The 22,056-nt window shown below is 42.1% G+C and overlaps 1 protein-coding gene across 3 annotated transcripts in view; it reads left to right on the top strand.

The window, feature by feature from the left end:
• LOC127437404 (talin-2-like) overlaps window positions 1-22,056 on the top strand; it is a 229,738-nt gene that overhangs the window by 136,933 nt on the left and 70,749 nt on the right. For all 3 annotated transcript variants that reach the window (XM_051692258.1, XM_051692259.1, XM_051692260.1), the window contains 8 exons: window positions 1,586-1,880; window positions 4,393-4,559; window positions 7,816-7,944; window positions 10,131-10,244; window positions 10,336-10,449; window positions 10,699-10,833; window positions 11,168-11,296; window positions 11,456-11,558. In XM_051692258.1, coding sequence (XP_051548218.1) covers window positions 1,586-1,880; window positions 4,393-4,559; window positions 7,816-7,944; window positions 10,131-10,244; window positions 10,336-10,449; window positions 10,699-10,833; window positions 11,168-11,296; window positions 11,456-11,558 — 1,186 coding nt within the window. The remainder of the gene's footprint in view (window positions 1-1,585; window positions 1,881-4,392; window positions 4,560-7,815; window positions 7,945-10,130; window positions 10,245-10,335; window positions 10,450-10,698; window positions 10,834-11,167; window positions 11,297-11,455; window positions 11,559-22,056) is intronic.

Raw genomic sequence — 22,056 nt, 5'->3', positions numbered from 1 at the left:
CCAGACTTTATACACTGAGCCAAAATATTATGACCACGCACAGGTGAAGCAAATAACATTGATCATCTCCTAACAAAGGCACATGTCAGGGTCTGTGTAGATTAGATGGTAAGCGATTAATCCGTTCTTGTTGTCAACGTGATGGATGCAGGAGTAAAGACCTGAGCAACTTTGACATGGGCCAAATTGTTATGGCCAGATGACTGGGTCAGAGCATCTCTGAAACGGCAAGGCTTATGGGGATCTCCCTGTCAGCAGTGGTGAGTACCTACCGACAGTGATCCGAAGAGGGACAAACCACAAACTGGCGACAGAGTGTTGGGCGCCCAAGGCTCATCGATGCACGAAGGCAACAAAGGCTATACGGTCTGGTCCGAACCAACAGAAGGTCTACTGTGGCACAAGTCACAGAAAATGTTAATGATGGTTACAGGAGGAATGTGTCACAACACATAGTGCATCGCACACTGCTGCGTATGGGGCAGTGTAGCCACAGACCGATCAGAGTGCCCATGATGACCCTTCCTGTGGTCGAAAGCACCTACAATGGTCACGCAAGCGTGGGAACTGGACCTTGGAGCAGTGAAAGAAGGTCGCCTGGTCCGATGAGTCTCGTTTTCTTTTACATCACGTGGACGGCCGTGTATGTGTGCGCTGTTTACCTGAGGAAGTGATGGCACCAGGATGCACTGTGGGAAGACGTCAAGCCAGTGGAGGGAGTATGATGCTCTGGGCAATGTTCTGCTGGGAAACCCTGGGTCCAGACATTCATGTGAATGTCAATTTGACATAATGAAGAGTTCAATGTGTTGCCCTGGCCTCCATATTCCCCAGATCTCACCAACTGAGCATCTGTGTAATGTGTTGGACCAAGAAGTCTGATCCACGGTGGCTCCGCCTCGCAACTTACAGGATTTGAAGGATCTGCTGCTAATGTCTTGGTGCCAGATGCCACAGGACACCTTCAGGGGTCTTGTAGAGTCCATGCCTCGGCAGGTCGGCGCTGTTTTGGTGGCACGTGGTGGACCAACAGCATTTTAGGCAGGTGGTCATAATGTTTTGGCTCATCAGTGTACTGTCAAAAGTCTGGCTTGCGGAACTAATCAGCCAAATTTATTGGCCGATATATAAAGACTCTTGACTTTATACCGTTAAAAATCTGGCTTGCGAGACAATATGGCCAAACAAGGAAAGATATTGAACTGGCAAACTTTTTACCATCAAAAGTCTGGCTTGCGACACTAATTCAAACCATATATTAAAACGTCAGCTTTGTTACAACACTAATAGGGCAAAAGTTAAAGTTACTGGGCAATTGTGATTACTTAAATATACCAAATATCGGACAAGTAAAAAAAAAATTCAATATAACAAGCTTATTTTAAATAAGTTTACATTGTATCACGATGTTTATTTTTATAATACAGCTGTTCATTTTGATTAGTTTTCTATAAATGCCTTGATTGTTTTTCAATCCGTGTAATTTTTTTCAATAAGATCTTTCACCTGAAGCCAGAAATAATCTGTTGCTATTCTGAAAACACAGTTTTTTCAATCTATTTCGGTGTGTGTGTGATTGTGGTAGGTGGTGAGTCCCACCATCTCCTCCCCAGTCTGTCAGGATCAGCTGGTGGAGGCCGGGCGTTTGGTGGAGCGCTCTGTGGAAGGGTGTGTGAAGGCGTGTCACGCCGCCTCAGAGGAAGGCGAGCTCCTCCGTCAGGTGAACATGGCGGCTGGCGCGGTCAGCCAGGCCCTTAGCGACCTACTCCAGCATGTGCGGCACTACGCCAGCTGCGGAGAGCCAATCGGACGCTACGACCAGGCCACTGACACCATCATGACAGTGACGGAGAGTATTTTCACCTCGATGGGGGATGCAGGTTAGACTGCAGATACAATTTAACCTGTACTGAGACTTTACATCCATTATATTGCACAACATTAAAGGGAACTAGATGTTTAATTTTTGAGAAGAAAATTAATGTGGTGCTTGCCTGTGCAAAACTCGACACTTGCCGGGGTGTTGCTATGGTGTTCCCTTCTGAAAAAAAAAAAAGAAAGCTGTTAGCTAGTCTCCGAGCTTGGCTAAGCTGGTTATGCTTGTCTGTTTTGATGGTGTTAGAAGGGTTTGCTAGTCAAAAGAGTCCACAGCCAAGTTTCTGATATTCTTGTCCCTAGATATTGTCTCATGTCCCTCTTTCAATGCAAGTTTTCCTACCCATTTTATTGTATTGGCAAGCACCACTAGGTATTTCAGGTCTACTAGATGAGAATTAAGATGGGATATACCATAGGATGTAGAACTGTTCCAGACTACTGATAATTTATTTCATAAATGGAAATGTAATTCAAATAAGCATACAGTAAAACACAAGAGAGCTTTAATATCTTTAAGTAGCATCGTCCAAACAAAGCATAAAGAACCCGTACAGTATCTGTGCTATAACACAATTGGATTTGCTTTTCCATTGGAATACGTTACGAACAAGTTTCCTGTGTGTTCCTGCCCTCATTTTGGAGCTCCCACAGTGCGCTAACATCTCGCCCGCCCGCGGCCCTACTTATAGCGACCCACAGTCAAAACTAATGTTGCGACTGAAGTGCTCTGGAAAAAAAAGCTCAATTCAAATATCTAGCTATTGAACATTGCTCAGCCTTTGTATCTCATCTCAAGTGCTGTTGGTTTTCTGGTAGAATTTTCCTTCCAGTTTATTTTGTCTCATTGAGGTCCTCAAAAGTTATTTTGTCTGTAGTGTCAACCACATTTTTAGCTGTTTTCAAAACTGAAGATGTTTGTTATGCTCTGGCCGTGAGTATAAAGAATCTTCAAAAGATTCTACGCTCGCAAGGTTGTCATACAAATCTGCAACAGAGTACCAAATCTGGACTCAATCACCCGCGCCCTGGCTTAAAACTTTTTAAAAGAAAACACATGGTATTAAGGTACTAAGGGGTTGGTTACAACTGCTCAATAAAACACACACTACTACTTGAGCCAACAAATCAGCATCAAAGATTTAGAGATGTTCACCCCTTTTTTTTTTTTATCAAAATTGACCGTTTACTGATCTTGATGTGCACGATACAACTGTGCATGTTGTTCCAAAGAAAAAATGTATATCTTTGTAATTGGTTAATGTTAACATGTTAATGCTAGTTTTACAGAAATTACACACTTCAGGGCTCCAGACTGCGACTAAAATGGTCGCAAATGCGACCAAAAATAATTGATTGTGACAATAATTTAACATCTAGTCGCCATTGGCGACAGTCGAGTTGTGTGCGTTCATATGTGGTTTCGTCAGATATCATCTTGTATTATTGAATACATCTTTAGAGCACATGCTGATTTTTACACGTTTTGTTGTATGTATGTATGTGTGTATGTGTATGTGTGTATATATATATATATATATATATATATATATATATATATATGAGATCAAGCTTTTGTCACTTAGGACAATTGAGGAACTTGTACACAACTATTACACAAGGTGCAAACATTCATAGATGCTCAAGAAGACAACACACTACTATATGCATACTATACTTTATGTAATTATCTGTAATGTAGATTCTGAAGGGCAGTATTAAATAAAAAATATTTTATCTCTTATATTTGTATAAAATATGAAAGGGGTGTGAACATTTATGAGACAAAAGGCAATGCAAACTTATCTTCTCAACAATATATTCTGTTTATTAAACCTCAGATTAATGGGTTATCAGCTGTCTTCCTTCGGCTTTCTATCTTGTTTTTGAACTGCAATCTTAATCGAGCAATTCTGTGATTTGGCGACTAAAAACAGCCATTTGTCTCCTTAATATTTCAGTTTAGGAGCCAATGGCTCCGAAGTCATTTTTTTAGTCTGGATCCCTGCACTTCACCTTTAACAAACGTTCTATTTTCACTCTGAATGCATCCTACATTTACATTGGTGAAACATCCCATACACACACCCTTGATAATCTCATCAACGCTTGTATTTCTGGATCTACGTTGGTGTTTGGGAAATACAGATCCTATTTATGGAAAACGTGTAGGCACAGTTTTAAAAGGCCCCTGGATCGATGATGTACTGCAGGTCACACGGGTACACGACTATTTGAGTGCTTGGGTTCCTGAAGGGATATGAAGAGAATGCAGAGTGATTGATTTTCAAAGAGAACAACTACAACTGTGCCAGATTTACACAGATCAAAGAAACATGGAATGGTTATGGGTTTTTTTCCCCCATTTGGACAGTCAAGGACAGTGGAGCCAAGAATATGTCGTTAGATGTTTCTGGAGAAATGTAACGTCTGCCCACACAACATGATATTATGGTGTTTGAATAATGTTTAAGTGCAGATACTGTATGTGATGGTCGGTTGTGTGTGCGTCTACAGGTGAAATGGTACGACAGGCACGGGTTCTGGCCCAGGCCACCTCTGACTTGGTGAATGCGATGCGCTCCGATGCCGAGGCTGAAATCGATGTGGATAATTCCAAGAAACTGCTTGCTGCTGCCAAGCTATTGGCAGATGCCACTGCCAGAATGGTGGAGGCTGCAAAGGTATGAAAACTAACAAGAGAACAGAGATAAAAAAGTACCACATTTTTGAACATGCACCATTGTAATACCTTTTTGAAAAGCTGCTTGAATTGCTGCTATGAATTGCATTTTGACTTTTTTTTGTTAACATACTATATAAACCATGATAATGTTTGTGTGTGTGTTTGTGTTTTTGTCATGTAAAATGGTAATAGTTTTTTTTTTTTTTTTGCCATGTTACTTCTATGTGGTTTTTGTTAGTTTGTTTGTTTTGTCATGGCACCATGGTAATACCATGTTTTGGACATGTGCCATGGTAATTCCATGTTTTTGACATGGCTCCATTGAGATATGATGTTTTTGGGATATGTGCCATGATAATACTATATTTTTTTGGACATGGCACCATGGTAATACCATTATATTTAGATAGTGCACCATGGTAAGGCCATGCTTTTTGGATATATACCATGGTAATACCATGTTTTTTGGACATGGTAATACCATGTTTTTGGACATGGCACCATGGTAATGCCATGTTTTTTTAACATGGCACTATGGCAGGGGTCGGGAACCTATGGCTCGCAAGCCACAAGTGGCTCTTTGTTAAAAATCATGTGATTATATTTTGAAGAACAGATGAAAGAAAAGCCGCCAATGCATGTCTGATTTGAGATGGGTGAGCTCTGCTGTTCACGAGTGCAATGAAAGCACTTCTCGAAGACACGCAGATTCATAGAGTTCTGGGCCTCATTTCCCAATGACTATTGATCTTAGTGGTTAAGAGCATTTTCTATGAGCGATTTTATGAACATTTGTTATATTTTATGTGCGCCCAGGGTGTGAAATAGCACCCGCCACACACCAAATGCAACGAGGCTCAATCCAGTTCGCTAGCTCCTCGTTCAAATGCAGGTATTTCATGCACGAGTAATTTTGCTTATCTACCCGGAACAGGTGGGTGACCTGTAAGACGTCTCGGAGTGACACATGACAAGAAATGCTGTTAGTCAAAAAGACATGTGCTTGAAGAAACACACTTTATTATATTTTTAAGAACAGGCAAAAGAAAAGCCGTCAATGCTTGTGTCTGATTCGCTGTTTGTTCAGAGGCGTGCAGCGGGACACTGTCTCGTGGAACAAGCGCATGTAAAGAGTTATCACTCCTTTTCTCTGTTTCATTCAATTGAAAACTGTTTGCAAGAATAATGTAGTCTATGAGAATGCTGCAAATGATCTCCGATCATCTCGTGAAGTGCTGTGAGTTTAGTTTGCTTTATTTCCATGGAGCAGTTTGATCTTAAGCATTGTGAACGCAACTCTGCAGGTTCAGTAATATATACAGGTATCTTTGTATTAAAGACGAAAGTGACTAAATCATAAAGTAAAACTAGACGCATTCACCTTGAACCTAAAATTGAGTTTTCTTTTCTTTTCTTTAGGCAGCATCAACTGTATTACCAAAGCGCAATACAAAAACATTCGATAAGAACACACATTTGGCAGCATTTTTTGGGAACACAAGGGAATTTATTAGGCTTATTTATTATGATGATTATTATAATTATCTTTACATTTATAATTGTCTTTAGTTCTTAATTTGTAGACTATTAGTTATTTTTCACCTGTTGTCGTTGCCAGATGCTTGCATGATGGCAAATGGAGATGGTAAATGGTTATATATAAGATTTTTTGATCACTTTGTTATTTTAATTGCTTTTTTGTTTAGTTCAAAGTGCAGTTTGAATTTAGAAATGTCCTTTAAGTTTTTCAATAAAACTTCAATAAATTAATTTAATTTTTAAAGCAAAATCAATAAAGTAAAATTATACACCGACCCTTGGCATGGGGATAATCGGATATTGCGATATTTTAAATGCGATTATCGTTAAAATATTTTTTACATATCTCCCAGCCCAAAAGGGAAGTTACATTTTTCATGAACAATTGTAAAATGAAGTAATTTTATGGAGACTCGCACAAACACGTGTACTCAGTTCCATATTGCAACGTTACCTATTAATGTTTGCATATTTTTTTTAGTAGTCCATGGGCAATATAAGCATTTTATTTTATTGAAAAACGTTGTTTTTGAAAATAGTAAATTATTCATTTGTGCTATGGCTCTTTCGAAAAAATGCATCAACCAAAAATTTAAAAATTGGCTTCTTAGTGAAAAAAGGTTCCCGACCCCTGCACTATGGTAATACCACATTTTTTGGATATGTACCATGGTAATGCCATGTTTTTTGGTTTTTGTGTTATATACCATATATATATAATTTAGTGATATGAAACACAAAAGGAAAGAAATGTATGTATGTATGTATGTGTATATATATATATATATATATATATATATATATATATATATATATATATATATATATATATATATAATTGTATGTGTATTATGACAGGACATATTTGCTTCCTTTTATGGTGTATGCACCATATAGACATAATGTTTAGAGGAGCACAGTGGAATTAAATAGCATGTGACTATTTGCACCACTCATGCGAAAAATAAAAAAGTTTGTATTGTCATTTACAATTGACAACTCTGTAAAATTAAATGGTTCGGTGGGATTAGATGGGCTAATGACAGTGTAGATTACCTGCAATGTTCCAGCATCTTCTGCAGTTCTTCAGTGGCATGTGCACTATCAAACGCACTATTATGCAGAGACACTGTGACAGAACCTTGGAGACTGTGCGCAGCAGGGTATAGCTGAGAGTTCTGCTAGCTGTGACATAGCTCGCACTGTCTAAAATGTATCTGTAATAACCCTGTACTCTGAGAATTATCATTCACTTCCAGTTTAACCATCAAGTAAGGAGGTAAAATGGAACTATGGCACTTCATACTTTATTGTTTGAAACTTACTTAAGCATACAATATCCTTGACTCATTATTTAATTGGTCAATAAGAATTAAGATTTAATTATTAAATCAATCAAAATGTATATTTTATTAATTATTATTTAAATATATAAAGCAACCATATTTATTTCCAAGATGATAAATGGATGCCCCTTGCTGAATTAAACATGCAATGTAGTGAGGTCATGTGACAACAATGTAGCAAATGAAATATATAAGATATATTGTGCTGTATACAGCATACGGCACAGTATATATTTAGCTAGTATACCATTCAGAGACAAAAATACTGATGACAAGCTAATGTTAAATGTTCACAGTAAATATGAGGACTGCTATAAAATCAATAACACATTTTAAACCAGTAACTGTGACTGACTTGTACCTGTGTAGGGGGCTGCCGCATACCCCGAAAATGAAGACCAGCAGCAGAGACTGCGCGAGGCTGCTGAAGGGTTACGGGTCGCCACCAACGCAGCTGCTCAAAACGCCATCAAAAAGAAACTCATTCACCGATTGGAGGTGAGGAGATGCATAGTGTATTATCATCCCACCTTCACTTCAGGTTCCCTCTCTGTGATTATTCATGCCTTCTGACACAGTAAATTATAGACTCTGTGGTGCAGAGAAAGTTAATCAAATGTAAGAATGGATTATGAGTACTTGATGCCCTTTTTTAAAGGATTCTTAATTTATCTTGGGGTTATGTAGATTTGTGACCCTCAACCCCATGCTGTCAGTCACTTTAGGGTGTGGAAGATAAGTTTGCTGTGTTTGGCCTAACTGTAGCAGTGTCATTCTTATGTATTCCAAAGATCTGTGTTCCACTGACCGTAAAGTTCAGTTAGAAGAAACTACTCTCAAGTTACAGATATTATAGAGAGACAAGTCAATTGTAAACATATGAATGGGAGAAATCATAACGTAGAATATGGCGGCTGTGGAAATGGAAGTCCCGCATTACAGTTAAAAGAGCCAATCGCCTTTATGTTCGACATTGTCTGTCACATATGCATTAGCTGGGCCAGCCTGAAATTTAGCAGAGTTTTTTTTCCTTTTTTTTTTTTTTTGTTTTGTTTTTTTTGAAGAAGCAGCAGAATTGATTAAACCTTTGTTACTTGACAGATTTTATTGCTAATTTGAAATCATAGGAGCTGTTCATGTATGACTAGGAAATAGCTGACCGAAGGCAGTAAGAATATGGCCGCCAGGTGACCTTACTTGCCTTAGAGAGACTTTGCTCAAGTTAAGTAGTTTAAGTATGGCAGTAAGGTACATGGTTCTTATGAACGCTATCTGGAAGTAAGCTGCTGTTGATTACGTACATGTTGTGTTAATATTCGCTAATAGTTTGGTAGCATTATCAAATAAACAATTGTTTTTCAGTTGTGACATTCAGATTTCAAGCTTTGTTGTCTAGTGACAATAGCTGGGTTTCCATCCACATATTTGTATGTGCATTTTGGGATATAACATAAAAACGGCTGGATGGAAATTTTATATTGCAAATAAAATCTCCAAAATGCACATAAAAAAAAGTATATGCTCGCTTGACATGGATACATTTTTTATTCAGTAAGAAGAAATGTGCATGAACTATGATGGTAACGCATTGTGCATCAAAAAAGTCATGTGACTGAATTTGTTTATAACTGGACTAACCAGCGGACCAGTCATCACATCTGAAATGTGCTCTGGTAATCCTTAAAGAACGGTGTTTAGAAAATGCATAGCCTGCATAGGCTTTGAAGAGCAAATAAGTTGAATAAAAACTTAAACTATGCCGAAGAGCAGGTTTATTTTGAAAAATGGCTTTTAGATCCGCATGGTAAAGACATAAGGAAGGAGGAATGCACACACATAGTGCTCCCAGAACTGTGTGATACACTGTTGCTCCCTGACATGAGACAAAGTTCTTCAAGTGCTTTGTTTGTGTGCTCTAAACTGAGTATTTTATTAATAAAAGAGTCACAGTGGCTACAGTTTCTCTGGATGTGATGATTTTGTTCTTTTGAACATATGGGATGGAAACACAGCTTTATTCGCACATTGTTTTTGCTATGTTATGGTTTTTCGCATAAATAAAATTGTGGCCCATTTTCCGTAGCAAGTATTTTTCTGGTTAGAGCTTGGGTTGCTTACAGTAGAGGTCATTTGGCTGTTTCTCAACACAAATTCCCTGATGTGACTGACCAGTGGAATCCATCATCCTGTACCTTGTTTGTTTTTTCTCATCAACAAAGATGACTTTGTTCATTCAATTCTTTTTTTCCTTTCTACCATCCATCTTCTTTCCTCAAACAGTGAATATTCTTTCAGAATATACTCAGTGTTCTTGCTTTCCTTTTTCTTTTTCCTTACCGTATTTTGCTGATACTTCAAAAGTGTTTCATGTGGATTGCAAATTGTGTTTTTCTAGTTGGATTTCCTGTGAAAGTTTGGCAAAAAACTTTTATGTTAGAAGGACAAAGGACAATGGTAAATGCTCTGCACTCTGCCACTTCATAGGACCTTTAAAGATATTGACTCCGAACAATTGTGTCATAGTGCGGTTAATATCACATCTATGCCATTTCAACCTTACAATACCAGTTAGAGAAGTATGTGGGTCAGAGATTCTGTTTTGTACCATTTTGTACCCCAATCTGTATCTTTTGTTGTTAATTATTGCAGATGTTCATGATGTATGTTTTATTTATCTGAAACAGAATGCAGCTAAGCAGGCCGCAGCGGCTGCGACGCAGACCATCGCAGCTGCCCAGAATGCAGCTGCGTCCAACAAGAACACCATGTCACATCAGCAACTAGTGTTCAGCTGCAAGGTATTATAGTTTGGGACACTAATGGATAATGGGATACAAATTTAAGCCATACTGTTTTCCTTGACTCTTTTTGTATGTGGTTGTTCTCCAGGCTGTGGCAGATCATATCCCACAGCTAGTGCAGGGAATAAGGGGCAGTCAGGCCCATCCAGAAGACCTCGGTGCCCAGCTAGCCCTTATCATCGCCAGCCAGAGTTTTCTGCAGGTAGTCTGTTTAATGGGTTGTCCTATCTAAATTTTCTAGATCACATCTTATTATCACAACCTGGAGTTTTGTGTCAACTGTATTTCTTTAGGCATGTCATATTTTTTATGTTTTGTCAGTAGAATGATCAACATCTGTCCCTTGAAGCCTTGTTTTTAATCACAAAATTTTAATGTTGGCATCTACCTTGACTAAGGTCTATAGTCCACTCACACTGTTGGTGTTTGTTTTCCATTTGTCTTCAAACAGCCGGGTAGTAAAATGGTGACGTCGGCCAAATCGGCCGTTCCGACAGTAACTGACCAGGCTGCTGCGATGCAACTCAGTCAAAGTGCCAAGAATCTGGCCACCTGCCTGGCAGAGCTGCGCACAGCTGCACAAAAGGTACTCAAAGTTCATTGTTTTAGTGTAGGACCTTTAATATCTTGAAGATCATTAGAATATTAGGGCAGGTCTAGATCATCTTTTCACTCCATTTTTTAAATTGGACACACACAAACATTGGAATGTACCTTAAATACTAGTAGCACACATTGAAGATGTTCATGTTTCAGCATCAAAGCACTCATTTGATCATAGATAGCATGATATCTCATATTAAGCACAAGTTTGTCACTAACAGTTAAAGGCTTTTTTGTAATGGGACTCTTTAGCGAAGGTGTGAAAAGAAATTCAGTAAATATTACTAACATTGTTGTTTGTGTTTACTGTTTTGTAGGCTCATGAGGCATGTGGTCCTCTCGAGATTGACTCTGCACTAAGTGCTGTTCAGACCCTAAAGAGTGAACTACAGGATGCAAAAATGGCTGCACTGGATGGACAGCTCAAGCCCCTACCAGGAGAATCAGTAGGTCAAAATTCCAACTTACGTTTCACATATCAAGATGCGAAGATAATAGGACTCATTAGCGATAATTCTACTAAGTAAGTGTTCTCGCTATAACACCATGTTCTCTGTTACTCTGAACCCCTGGGGGTCTCATGTTTAAAACTCTTGTGTCTGTAGTTGGAGAAGTGTGCGCAGGATCTAGGGAGTACGTCCAAGGCTGTGGGCTCCTCCATGGCCCAGCTACTGACCTGTGCCGCTCAGGGCAATGAACATTATACCGGTGAGATGACCTCTAAACCTTTGATATATGAACCAAAAAAAGGAGATTCAACATTAAATATTAAACACACAGATATTTAAAATGATGTGTCCAATGTGATTTACACAAATAGGATATGTTTCTGGATTAACATATGATTTTAGGGTTGGGGCCTTGATTGGTCAGTAGGAATGTTATTCTAGGACAAAGGTGTTGATTGAGGAGCATGAATGATAAGACACCAAAAAATTGGTCCCCAAATACATAACGTACATTTGCACTGATGCTTTTATCTGAAGAAACTTACAATGCATTCAAGGTATAAATTTGATCAGAACGTGTTTTCCCTGAGATTCAAACCCTTGACATTGGCAGTGCTATTGCAATGCTCTACTGCCTAATTTGACTTCTACCAAATGAAAATGAATTTACTCCAAAATATGGTTGTTTGTTTTGACTCACTGCACTGCATTCATGGTATACATTTTATTACAATGTTTGTTCCCAGGGAATCAAACCCATGACCTTGCTGTTGCTAGTGCAGTGCTCTACCAGTTGAGCTAAATAAAAGAGTCCAACAACCTTTTGCAGAAATATGTGACGGAACGACCCGCCCCTCCCTCTCGTCATTGTCGCCCTGCTTCTGAGGGCAGTCCTTCAGCCAGGCTCACGACGGGAGTAGGCAGGAGAGAGAAAAGGCACATTTCTATCTCCTTGTGTGCACACACTGGCATACTCGCAGATCCAGGAGCAGAGCAGGGAGGGTCTGACTGAGTTAGATGCGCGTCGGACCTGGACCCCGGCGCGAATTAGATGCGACACCGGGGGATTGGAGCACGCGTAGTGGCCAAAAGGCATGAATGCCGGGCCGCCTTCCCCTCACACTCACCGCGGCTCCAGGGAAGATAGGCCGCTAACGAAGCTGCCACGTCACGGACCATGGAGGGGAGCGCATGCGGCCACCAGACCCCACCCGTGTCCTGGATCCTTCTCTGGACACTCCCCATCCTATACAATGTTCCTTTTCACTGCGAGGACACCAGATTCCCCTTTATTTTGAACTCTATTCCCCCTGGACACTATTTTCCCCTTTTTATCAACATTTTTATGTTTTTATTATTTTCAATATATGCCTCCATGAGGCTTGACATCACACCCACTGTGTCTGTCTCTTACTCTCCCTGCCACAGTGGTGGAGAATGCGGGCATGAGTGTGGGCAGAGACGGCACAGTTGGAAAAATACGCTGGCGTCACTCTTCCTCTCGTTCGCCGGTTAGATGGAAATCCTGGAGTGGGAAGGAGAAAAAAGGAGGTTTGACGCTTGGGGGGGGAATTGGAACGACCTGCCCCTCCCTCTCGTCATTGTCGCCCCACCTCTGAGGGCCATCCTTCAGCCAAGCTCATGATGGGAGTGGGCAGGAGAGAGAAGAGGCTCATAGTTAGTAAGCCTCGTTAGGGCAGCAGGGTGGAACGAGGCACACCTAACGTGTGTTTGGCCTAGTCGCTGCTGCAAAATAAACATAGAGCGCTCCTCTTCTCAGGGAGCCAGCTTCTATCTCCTTGTGTGAAAACACTGTCATCCTTGCAGATCCAGGAGCAGAGCGGGGAGGGTCTGGCGTGAATTAGATGAGACTGAAGGCAGTCCTTCAGCCAGGCCGGGGGGTTGGAGCATGCGTAGCGGCCGACGGGCATGGATGCCGGGTCGCCGTCCCCTCACACTCGCAGCGGCTCCATGGTAGACAGCCCACCAACGAAGCTGCCGCCCCTTGCGCCACGGACCATGGAGGGGAGTGTGTGTGGCCGCCAGACCCCACCCACATCCTGGATTCTTCTCTGAACACTCCCCATCCTACACGATGCCCCTTTTCACTGCGAGGATGCCAGATTCCCCTTTATTTTGAACACCACTATTTTCACCTTTTAATGAAATTTTTATGTTTATTATTACTTTCAATAAATGCCTTGACACCACACCCACGGTGTCTGTCTCTTGCTCACCCCGCCACAAATGTCTAAAATCACTTCTTTAATAATGCGCCCACATAAAGCCAGTACCTCAGGAACTGCATGCGTTTTCCCATCAAACCGTTTGTTCTGAATTAAAGGGGTGAAAACTGAGAGGAGAGCATTGCTGTAACTTACATGCACAACCCATCAATTTTTCATTCTCTCTGGCTGGATCTGTGCTCTCAGGAGAGCCTCTGAGCCCCCCCCAATCCACTTTGGATCTTTCAGCTTCTCAAGCCAAGAGTATAACAAACCCCCATCCCTCATTAATCTTATTTTCACTAGATTTAACATACCATCAGCAATTGGGCTCTACTTGGCTGGATAATGCAATTTGATATAATTTGCCCACATTCGCTTTTACTGTTTTTTCAAGTTTCGTTCTATAAGTAAAGGCCAGATTTTTATGGTGCCTCATTTTCTTTCCACACTCATTTGTCTGAACATCATGGGCATTGTGGGTCAGCCATGCACCAAAACGAGGCTGAATCTTTATTTGGAACCAGGTGTTTGTTCTTGTGCTTTGCATTATGCTTCAGTTGTAATGATATATTGAAATGTGTCCCTCATTTTGAGGAGTTAAGGTGATAAAAATGCAAGGATTATGTCTAGTTTCAGTGAAAGTGTTGTTAATTTTAATGTAATTGTATGGTAATGGTACAAGATTGTACAGTAGCAGTCAACCAATATGTGTTTTTCATTTGCCGATACCAATGCGGATATCTAGAGACTAGGGTGTCTGATGACTATAATGTTGATGTAGGGTACGATAAAAGGATAGCAAAGGAGATGTAAACAATTAATTGTATTAAATTAAATAAACAATTATTTGACATAATATTTTCTTTGAAAATGAGCAAAGGTCAGACTTGTGTTAATCGGACAAGCTGATTAATTACATTTTAACGATGATGCCAATAATCTCTGAATGCCAAAAATCAACCGTTTCGATCAACTGTTATATCAAACTGTTCAGACTGATTAATCTACTAATATTTGGTATTTGATAGACCAATATATTGGCCAGACCAGGTAATCTGTCGATGTTGGGCATTTGATAGACCGATGCATCAGCAAGAATGATTAATCAGACAATATTTGACTTTTGATAGACAACACATTAATCGGACCAGTTAATCAGACACAATTTAGCATATGTCAGACTGATATATCTGCCTGACTGATTAATCGGCCCATATTTGGCATTTGACAGAGAGACATACTGGCCAGACCAATAATCTGCCCGATTCTGATGATATTTGGAATTTGATAGACAGATATATTAGCTAGACTGATTAATCATCCAATATTTGAATTTTGAGAGAACAATATATTGGTCAGACTGATTAATCTGCAGATATTCAGCATTTAATAGACAATATATTATTCTGACTAATTAATCGCACAGTGTTTCCCACAGGATTTTGTGAGACTGTGGTGGGTGGACCTTGGCCACTCTAGGGGGGAGTCTGGGGGCATGCTCCCCCGTAAGAACATTTTAAAGTTAAATGCATCAATCTGGTGCACTTTGAGAGCAAAATTAAGATGCTAGATCTATGAAGAACTTTGTGCTGTTGTGAATAATTTTGTGCGCTAGTAGTAATTTAATTATAGATGGTGATGACACGGCAAAAAAGTCACATCTACAAAGCATGGTAAACGAGACAGAGTTTAACGATGTTCACAAATGGTCAAAACACAAAATTGACTAGAGAATACATTTGAGCCAGGGCTCCACATTAACCATTGTCATGTGCTTGTCCTCTGGACAAATAAATTGGTCATTCACTTTAAGTTACATGCTCAAGTAACGTCAAAGATTATGTTGTATATTTTTCTAAAATTATGACCGATGCCCAACCTAATAGTGTACCTATGCAATCAACTCAATTGTATTTGACAGAAATGTAAACTGCACTGGATTGGGGAGTTGATAATTATTTTGTATGATAATTATTTTGATATGTATGTGTAACAGGGTTAAAATGGGAGAGGAGAAGGCGGGAACCGGCTGAACAGTCAAAGTAATATTTCATGTAAAATTAAAACATCAAGACACAAAACACACGCACACACGGCTGCTGCATGTGGCTCTCTCTCTCCCGAACTGCCGCATCCAGCTGCCTTTATCCCTCTCCTCGGCTGATTAGCCCGATTGGGTGCTGGGCGTGCGTAGTCACAGTATGGCATTTAAATAAAGGAAAGCCTCCATCGCCATCATTTACAGCAGGGGTGCTCACACTTCTATGAAATGAGATCTACTTTTTCATCATGTTATTGCAGCAAGATCTACCATGTAAAATAAAGGCTATACATTATCACAATACCAAAATTTCAGTAGTCGGTAGTGAAATTTGACTATTCTCAAGACCAGCTTCAAAATCACAACAAATAATAACACTTGTCATGGTTGGTGAGTCGCCGGTTTTTCCTGTGTGTTTGTTTTCATTTTTCCCTCGTGTATGGCCAGCTGTCGCTGATCAGTCGTATCACCATTGCCATGACTATTCAGGCACTTCGGCTGGGCGGCTGATTAGCGACAGCTGTTGTTCATTCTCACTGCTCTATTTTAACCCCACTGTGTGTCTGTTTCGTTGCCAGATTATTGTGTTGTGTCTCTGTACCTCACGTCCTCTAGCCTCGGTCTGTCTGTCTCCACACTGTGTGTGTGTTTCCCTCCAGTGCCAGTGTGCCAGTTGGTCTGTCTTTGCCAGTTCAGTGGATTACTCTTCACTTCGCTCTGCTCGTCCTTCTTCTCTATGCCAGGGGTTCCAGCCTTCCTTCTCATCTTTCACCTCCGGTCAAGTGCACAGCATCCAGCCTTCCCTTTCATCTCTCACCACCGGTCAAGTGCACAGCATCCTCACGTTCCATTCACCTGCTAAGCTCTGCTTCATTGCCTCTCTTCAACCCTACTGCAGTCGTTGCTGGTTGATCCCATAAACTCTGCCTGCCTTGATTATTGCCTTGTGTAAATAAATTGACTCTGTTGTTCTCCGCATCTTGGTTCCTTCCTTGATTTCGGTAACAGAATAATCTGGCCACACATGGATCCAGCTAAGGACACTGGTCTTCATGCTGTGCTCTCACAACAAGGAGTGCTGCTGGGGCGCCAACAGGAACAGATAAATTCCACCAGTCAGGCCTTGGAGATGGTGGTTTCTCAGCTGGTCGAGTTAACATCCATGGTGCAACAGCTTCGTCTGACTCCCGACACCGATCCCACTCCTCCTACCTTGGCCACCCGTGTAGACAAAATGCTTGCTCTTCACTGCCGCCGACACCACCACCGATCTCCATCCTCCCAGACTACGGTGCACCCAGCCGTTTCCACACAGTCTCCTGGGTCATCGGCGCATTCGTCTGAGACCAAGCTCATGCAGGTCGGGAGGACACGCCTCCCTCCTGAGGAGAAACAACGCTGCCTCACCCAGGATCTCTGTTTGTACTATGCTCACCCTAGCCATATTTCTGCTACGTGTCCAGTGAAAGCCGCAGTGAGCACTACACCTTTGAGTAAATCCACAGGACTTGCGAATCTCCTCCCGACTCGACTGCAGTGAGGTACATCAAGTCAAGAACTTTCGGCTCTTTTTGACTCCAGGGGCTGATGGGAATTTGATGGGCGTTGAACTAGCCTCAAAGTGGAATGTTCCCACCGTGCCCTTGGAAGAGCCTATCACCGCTCACACCATCAGTGGGACCCCCCTCTCTCTGGTCACCCAAGTCACATGGCCCCTTACCCTTGGGTCTGGAAACCATTCTGAAAGCATCACCTTCTCCCTCCTCAAGTCACCATACTCCCTGGTCGTGCTTTGACACCCCTGGCTGGTAATCCATAACCCATATATTGATTGGTCCACTAACTCTGTGCTGGCCTCAAGTCCCTTTTGTTTGTCTAACTGTCTTCTGCTGTCTCCCCTGTCGAGTCTTGTTCTGTGTCACAGGATGAGCTGGTGGACGTGGCCTACCACGACCTGAGGGTGGTGTTCAGTCAGTCCCACGCCACTTCCCTCCCTCCTCATCGCCCGTACGACTGTGTAATCGACCTACTTCGGGTTTTTCTCCACCTCAAGGCTGCCTGTGTTCACTTTCTGCTCCAGAGAGGGAGGCCATGGAAAGGTATATCAGTGAGTCTCTAGCAGCCATTATCATCCGTCCTTCCTCTTCACTGGCTGGGGCGGGGTTCTTCTTTGTGGAGAAGGATGGTTCGCTTAGACTTTGCATTGATTGTCGGGGCTGAATGACATCACAGTAAAGAATTGTTATCTTTTGCCACTGATGTCTTCAGCTTTCGAACTCTTGCAGGGGGTGAACATCTTTACAAAGTTGGACCTACGCAGTGCTTATCACCTTGTCTGGATCAGGGAGGGGGAGGAGTGGAAGACAGCCTTTAACACCACTAGGGGATACGTTGAGTACCTGGTTATGCCTTTCGGCTTGGCCAACACCCGATTGTCTTCCAGGGGCTTGTTAATGATGTGCTTCGGGACATGGGCAATCGTTTTTTTTTTATGTCTATCTGGATGACATTCTGATCTTCTCCCAGAGCATTCAGGACCATGTCCAGCATGTCAGTAGCATGCTTCAGTGACTGCTAGAGAACCGGCTCTTCGTTAAAGCTGAGAAGTGTGTTTCCTACTCGCAGTCGGTTCCGTTCCTGGGGTTTATCGTTTCATCTGAGGGAGTCCAAATGGATCCCAACAAGGTCAGGGCCATCTCAGATTGGCCAACCCCAGACTTACAAAGAGCTGTTCAGATGTTTCTGGGGTTTGTCAATTTTGCTGCACCTCTGACGGATCTCACCTCAACCAAAGTTCCTTTTAAATGGTCGCCTGTGGCTCAGGCCACTTTTCTAAAACTCAAGAAAAGTTTTTGTTTATCTCCCATTCTTATCTCTCCCGATCCCTCATGACAGTTCATGGTTGAGGTGGATGCGTCAGAGGTGGGCGTAGGGGTGGTCCTGCTAGAGAACCGGCTCTTCGTTAAAGCTGAGAAGTGTGTTTTCCACGGACAGTCGGTTCCATTCCTGGGGTTTATCATTTCATCTGAGGGAGCCCGAATGGATCCCAGCAAGTCAGGGCCATCTCACATTGGCCAACCCCAGACTTATGAAGAGCTGTTCAGATGTTTCTGGGGTTGCCAATATTGCTGCACCTCTGACGGATCTCACCTCAGTCAAAATTCCTTTTAAGTGGTCGTCTGCGGCTCAGGCCACTTTTCTAAAACTCAAGAAAAGTTTTTGTTCAGCTCCCATTCTTATCTCTCCCGATCCCTCGCAACAGTTCGTGGTGGAGGTGGATGTGTCAGAGGTAGGCGTAGGGGCGGTCCTGTAGCAGCGTCCTTCCTCAGACAAAAGGATGCACTCGTGTGCTTATTTTTCACATCGCCTTACACCCCCGTAACAGAATTATGATGTGGACAATCATGAATTGTTGGCTGTCAGGCTGGCGATGGGTGAGTGGCGACATTGGTTAGAGGGTTCAGGGGTGCCATTCATGGTGTAGACCGATCATAAGAACCTCGACTATATTTGCTCTGCCAAAGGTCTAAATTCCAAGCAGGCACTCTGGGCACTGTTTTGATTTCATACTTATCGACTGGGTTCCAAAAATGCTTTATCTCAATGCTTTGAAGTCGAGACCTCCACCAAAGACCAGATACCATTTTTTCCCTATCACGGGTATTGAGCATGGTATCCTGGGAGGTGGATTCCAAAGTCCATTCTGCCACATGCAGTACCGTCGTTCCTGTGGAGTGCCCAGCGGGTCGGCTCTTTGTTCCACGATTGGTCTGCACATACGTCCTGCGGTAGGGTCATTCGTCCAACGTAGCCTGTCACCCGGGGGACGACTGCACTCAGGCTCTGATTAGACAGCGATTCTGGCGGCCATCGCTACCATCCGATGTCCATCAGTTTGTGGATGCCTGCTCAGTTTGTGCTGTTAATAAGACTTCCCAACGCCCTCCAGCAAGGCTCCTCCAACCGCTGTCAGTAGCTTCGAGACCCTGGTCTCACATTGCCATGGATTTTGTTACCGGTTTACCCCCCTCCCATGGCAACATGGTTGTTTAGACCGTAGTTACCGTAGAAGGTCTGGTTGTCCGCTAAGGACATCCCACTCCGACTCCCATCACATAAACTGGAGCCCAAATTCATTGGGCCCTCGTGCATCACCAAGGTGCTTAGTCCGGTGGCGGTCCAGCTCAAACTTCCCAATTATCTGAAGTGTATTCACCCTGTGTTTCATGTGTCTAAAATAAAACAGGTTTTTCATTCTGAGTTATATCCTGCCGCTCCCATCCTACCTCCCCCGTGCCTTGTAGAGGGTGCTTCGGTTTACACCGTTGGGCGCCTTTTAGATGTTTGGCGGATGGGCAGAGGGTTCCAATATTTAGTCGACTGGGAGGGCTATGGTCCTGAGGAGAGGTGTTAGGTTCCGGCGCGTGATATTCTGGATGCCGCCTTCATAGATGACTTTCATCACTGTCGTGGTGGGTCGACTCTGGGCACCAAGAGGCACCCATAAGAGGGTGGGGGTACTCTCACAGTTGGTGAGTCGCCGGTTTGTCCTGTGTGTTTGTTTTAATTTTTCCCTCGTGTGTGGCCAGCTGTCACTGATCAGTCGTATCACCATTGCCATGAATACTCTGGCGCTTTGGCTGGGTGGCTGATTAGCGACAGCTGTTGTTCATTCTCCCGCTCTATTTTAACCCCGTTGTGTGTCTGTTTCATTGCCAGATTGTTGTGTTGTGGATCTCTACCTCACGTTTTCTAGCCTCGGTCTGTTTGTCTCCGCACTGTGTGTGTGTTTCCCTCCAGTGCCAGTCTGCGAGTTAGTCTGTCTTTGCCAGTTCAGTGGATTACTCTTCGCTTCACTCTGCTCATCCTTCCTCTCTATGCCAGGGGTTCCAGCCTTCCCTTTCATCTCTCACCTCCGGTCAAGTGCACAGCATCCAGCCTTCCTTCTCATCTCTCGCCACCGGTCAAGTGCACAGCATCCTCATGTTCCGTTCACCTGCCAAGCTCTGCTTCATGGTCTCTCTTCTACCCCACTGCAGTCGATGCTGGTTGATCCCATAAACTCTGCCTGCCTTGATTATTGCCTTGTGTAAATAAACTGACTTTGTTTTTCTCCGCATCTTGAGTCTTTCCTTGATTCCAGTGACAAACACTAACTAATATGTTAATTATGGAAGAATGGTTTCAAGTTCTTCAGTAATTATTCAAGACTAGTAAACAGTCAGTAATAAAATAATAATAAAAACAGTAAAATAATAGAACTAAAATACAAATTAAGAAAATTCAGTGCATTTCATTTTAACAGCAGTTTCAGGTATTTAAGTAATCATTCAGAATGAAATGCAACATAAAACTACTACTGGTCTTCACTGTATGATTATAATACATTAATTCTTTTTAAAGCTACTAAAGTTACTCAGTCAAGAGTGAGTATTTTCTCATTTTCTTGTTCTGGTTGTTTGATTATTATAATGACACACTAGACAGCAGCAGGTCTAGTAGCTTACATTTATACTTACAATTCCGACATTTTAATACAAATCTGCTTTTTTCTCTGCTGTTTATGTTCACTTTAGACATAACTCATTGTGTTTACATGAATACATCACCAAGACAGGCATTTTGGCACGCATCAAACAGGGCACAGCTATTACTAGATTGCTTACGAATTATAAAATTACATACTCTGGATTACTTTCAGCAGCAGAATAAGAATATTAACTTTCTAATAAGTGACACAGGCCTAGGCTATCACAAATATAGCCGGTTATTTTATTTATTTTTTTTGTTATTGACATTTTAATCAGTCTGATTGTACGGTTGGGCAAGTAAAATTCTCTTTCACTTGCCTCTTCAAAAATCCACTTGTCCCGGACAAGTGGACAAGCATTAATGTCGAGCCCTGTGCGCAATCAAAGAAATGAAGCAAAAGTGGTTGCCTGTGTTGAACTTGCTCCTCAGATGTTGAAAATAGTTATGGTGCGTGTGTGTGTGTGTGTGTGTGTGTGTGTGTGTGTGTGTGTGTGTGTGTGTGTGTGTGTGTGTGAGAGAGAGAGCATGCGCGCATGCGCACGCGCGTACAGCAGGGGGGAGTGGGGAGGAGGCTGACTGTCTGTTTGGTATTGTTGCTTTGCCGAAGCAATGGTGCAAAACACAATGTTAGAGATCTTTTATGTTATTATGAGAAGTGTAACGGTCACTGTTTAGGTAATTAATGGGAAACACTGATCGCATGATATATATCATATGTTAAACTGATATATTGGCCAGACAGATTAATCAGCCAATATTTGGTATTTGATAGACCAACATATCAGCTAGACTGAGTATTCGGGCAATATTTGACATTTGATAGACAATATATTAATAAGACCAATTAATCCGACACTATTAGATCGATATATCTGCCAGACCCATTAATTTGATAGACAGGCATACTGGCCAGACCGATTAATCAACTAGTATTTTGCTTTTGATAGACCGACAAA

This window comes from Myxocyprinus asiaticus, chromosome 48 (assembly GCF_019703515.2).
Source record: "Myxocyprinus asiaticus isolate MX2 ecotype Aquarium Trade chromosome 48, UBuf_Myxa_2, whole genome shotgun sequence".
In the NCBI taxonomy this organism is placed as follows: domain Eukaryota; kingdom Metazoa; phylum Chordata; class Actinopteri; order Cypriniformes; family Catostomidae; genus Myxocyprinus; species Myxocyprinus asiaticus.
This window is presented reverse-complemented; position numbering and strand designations above follow the sequence as displayed.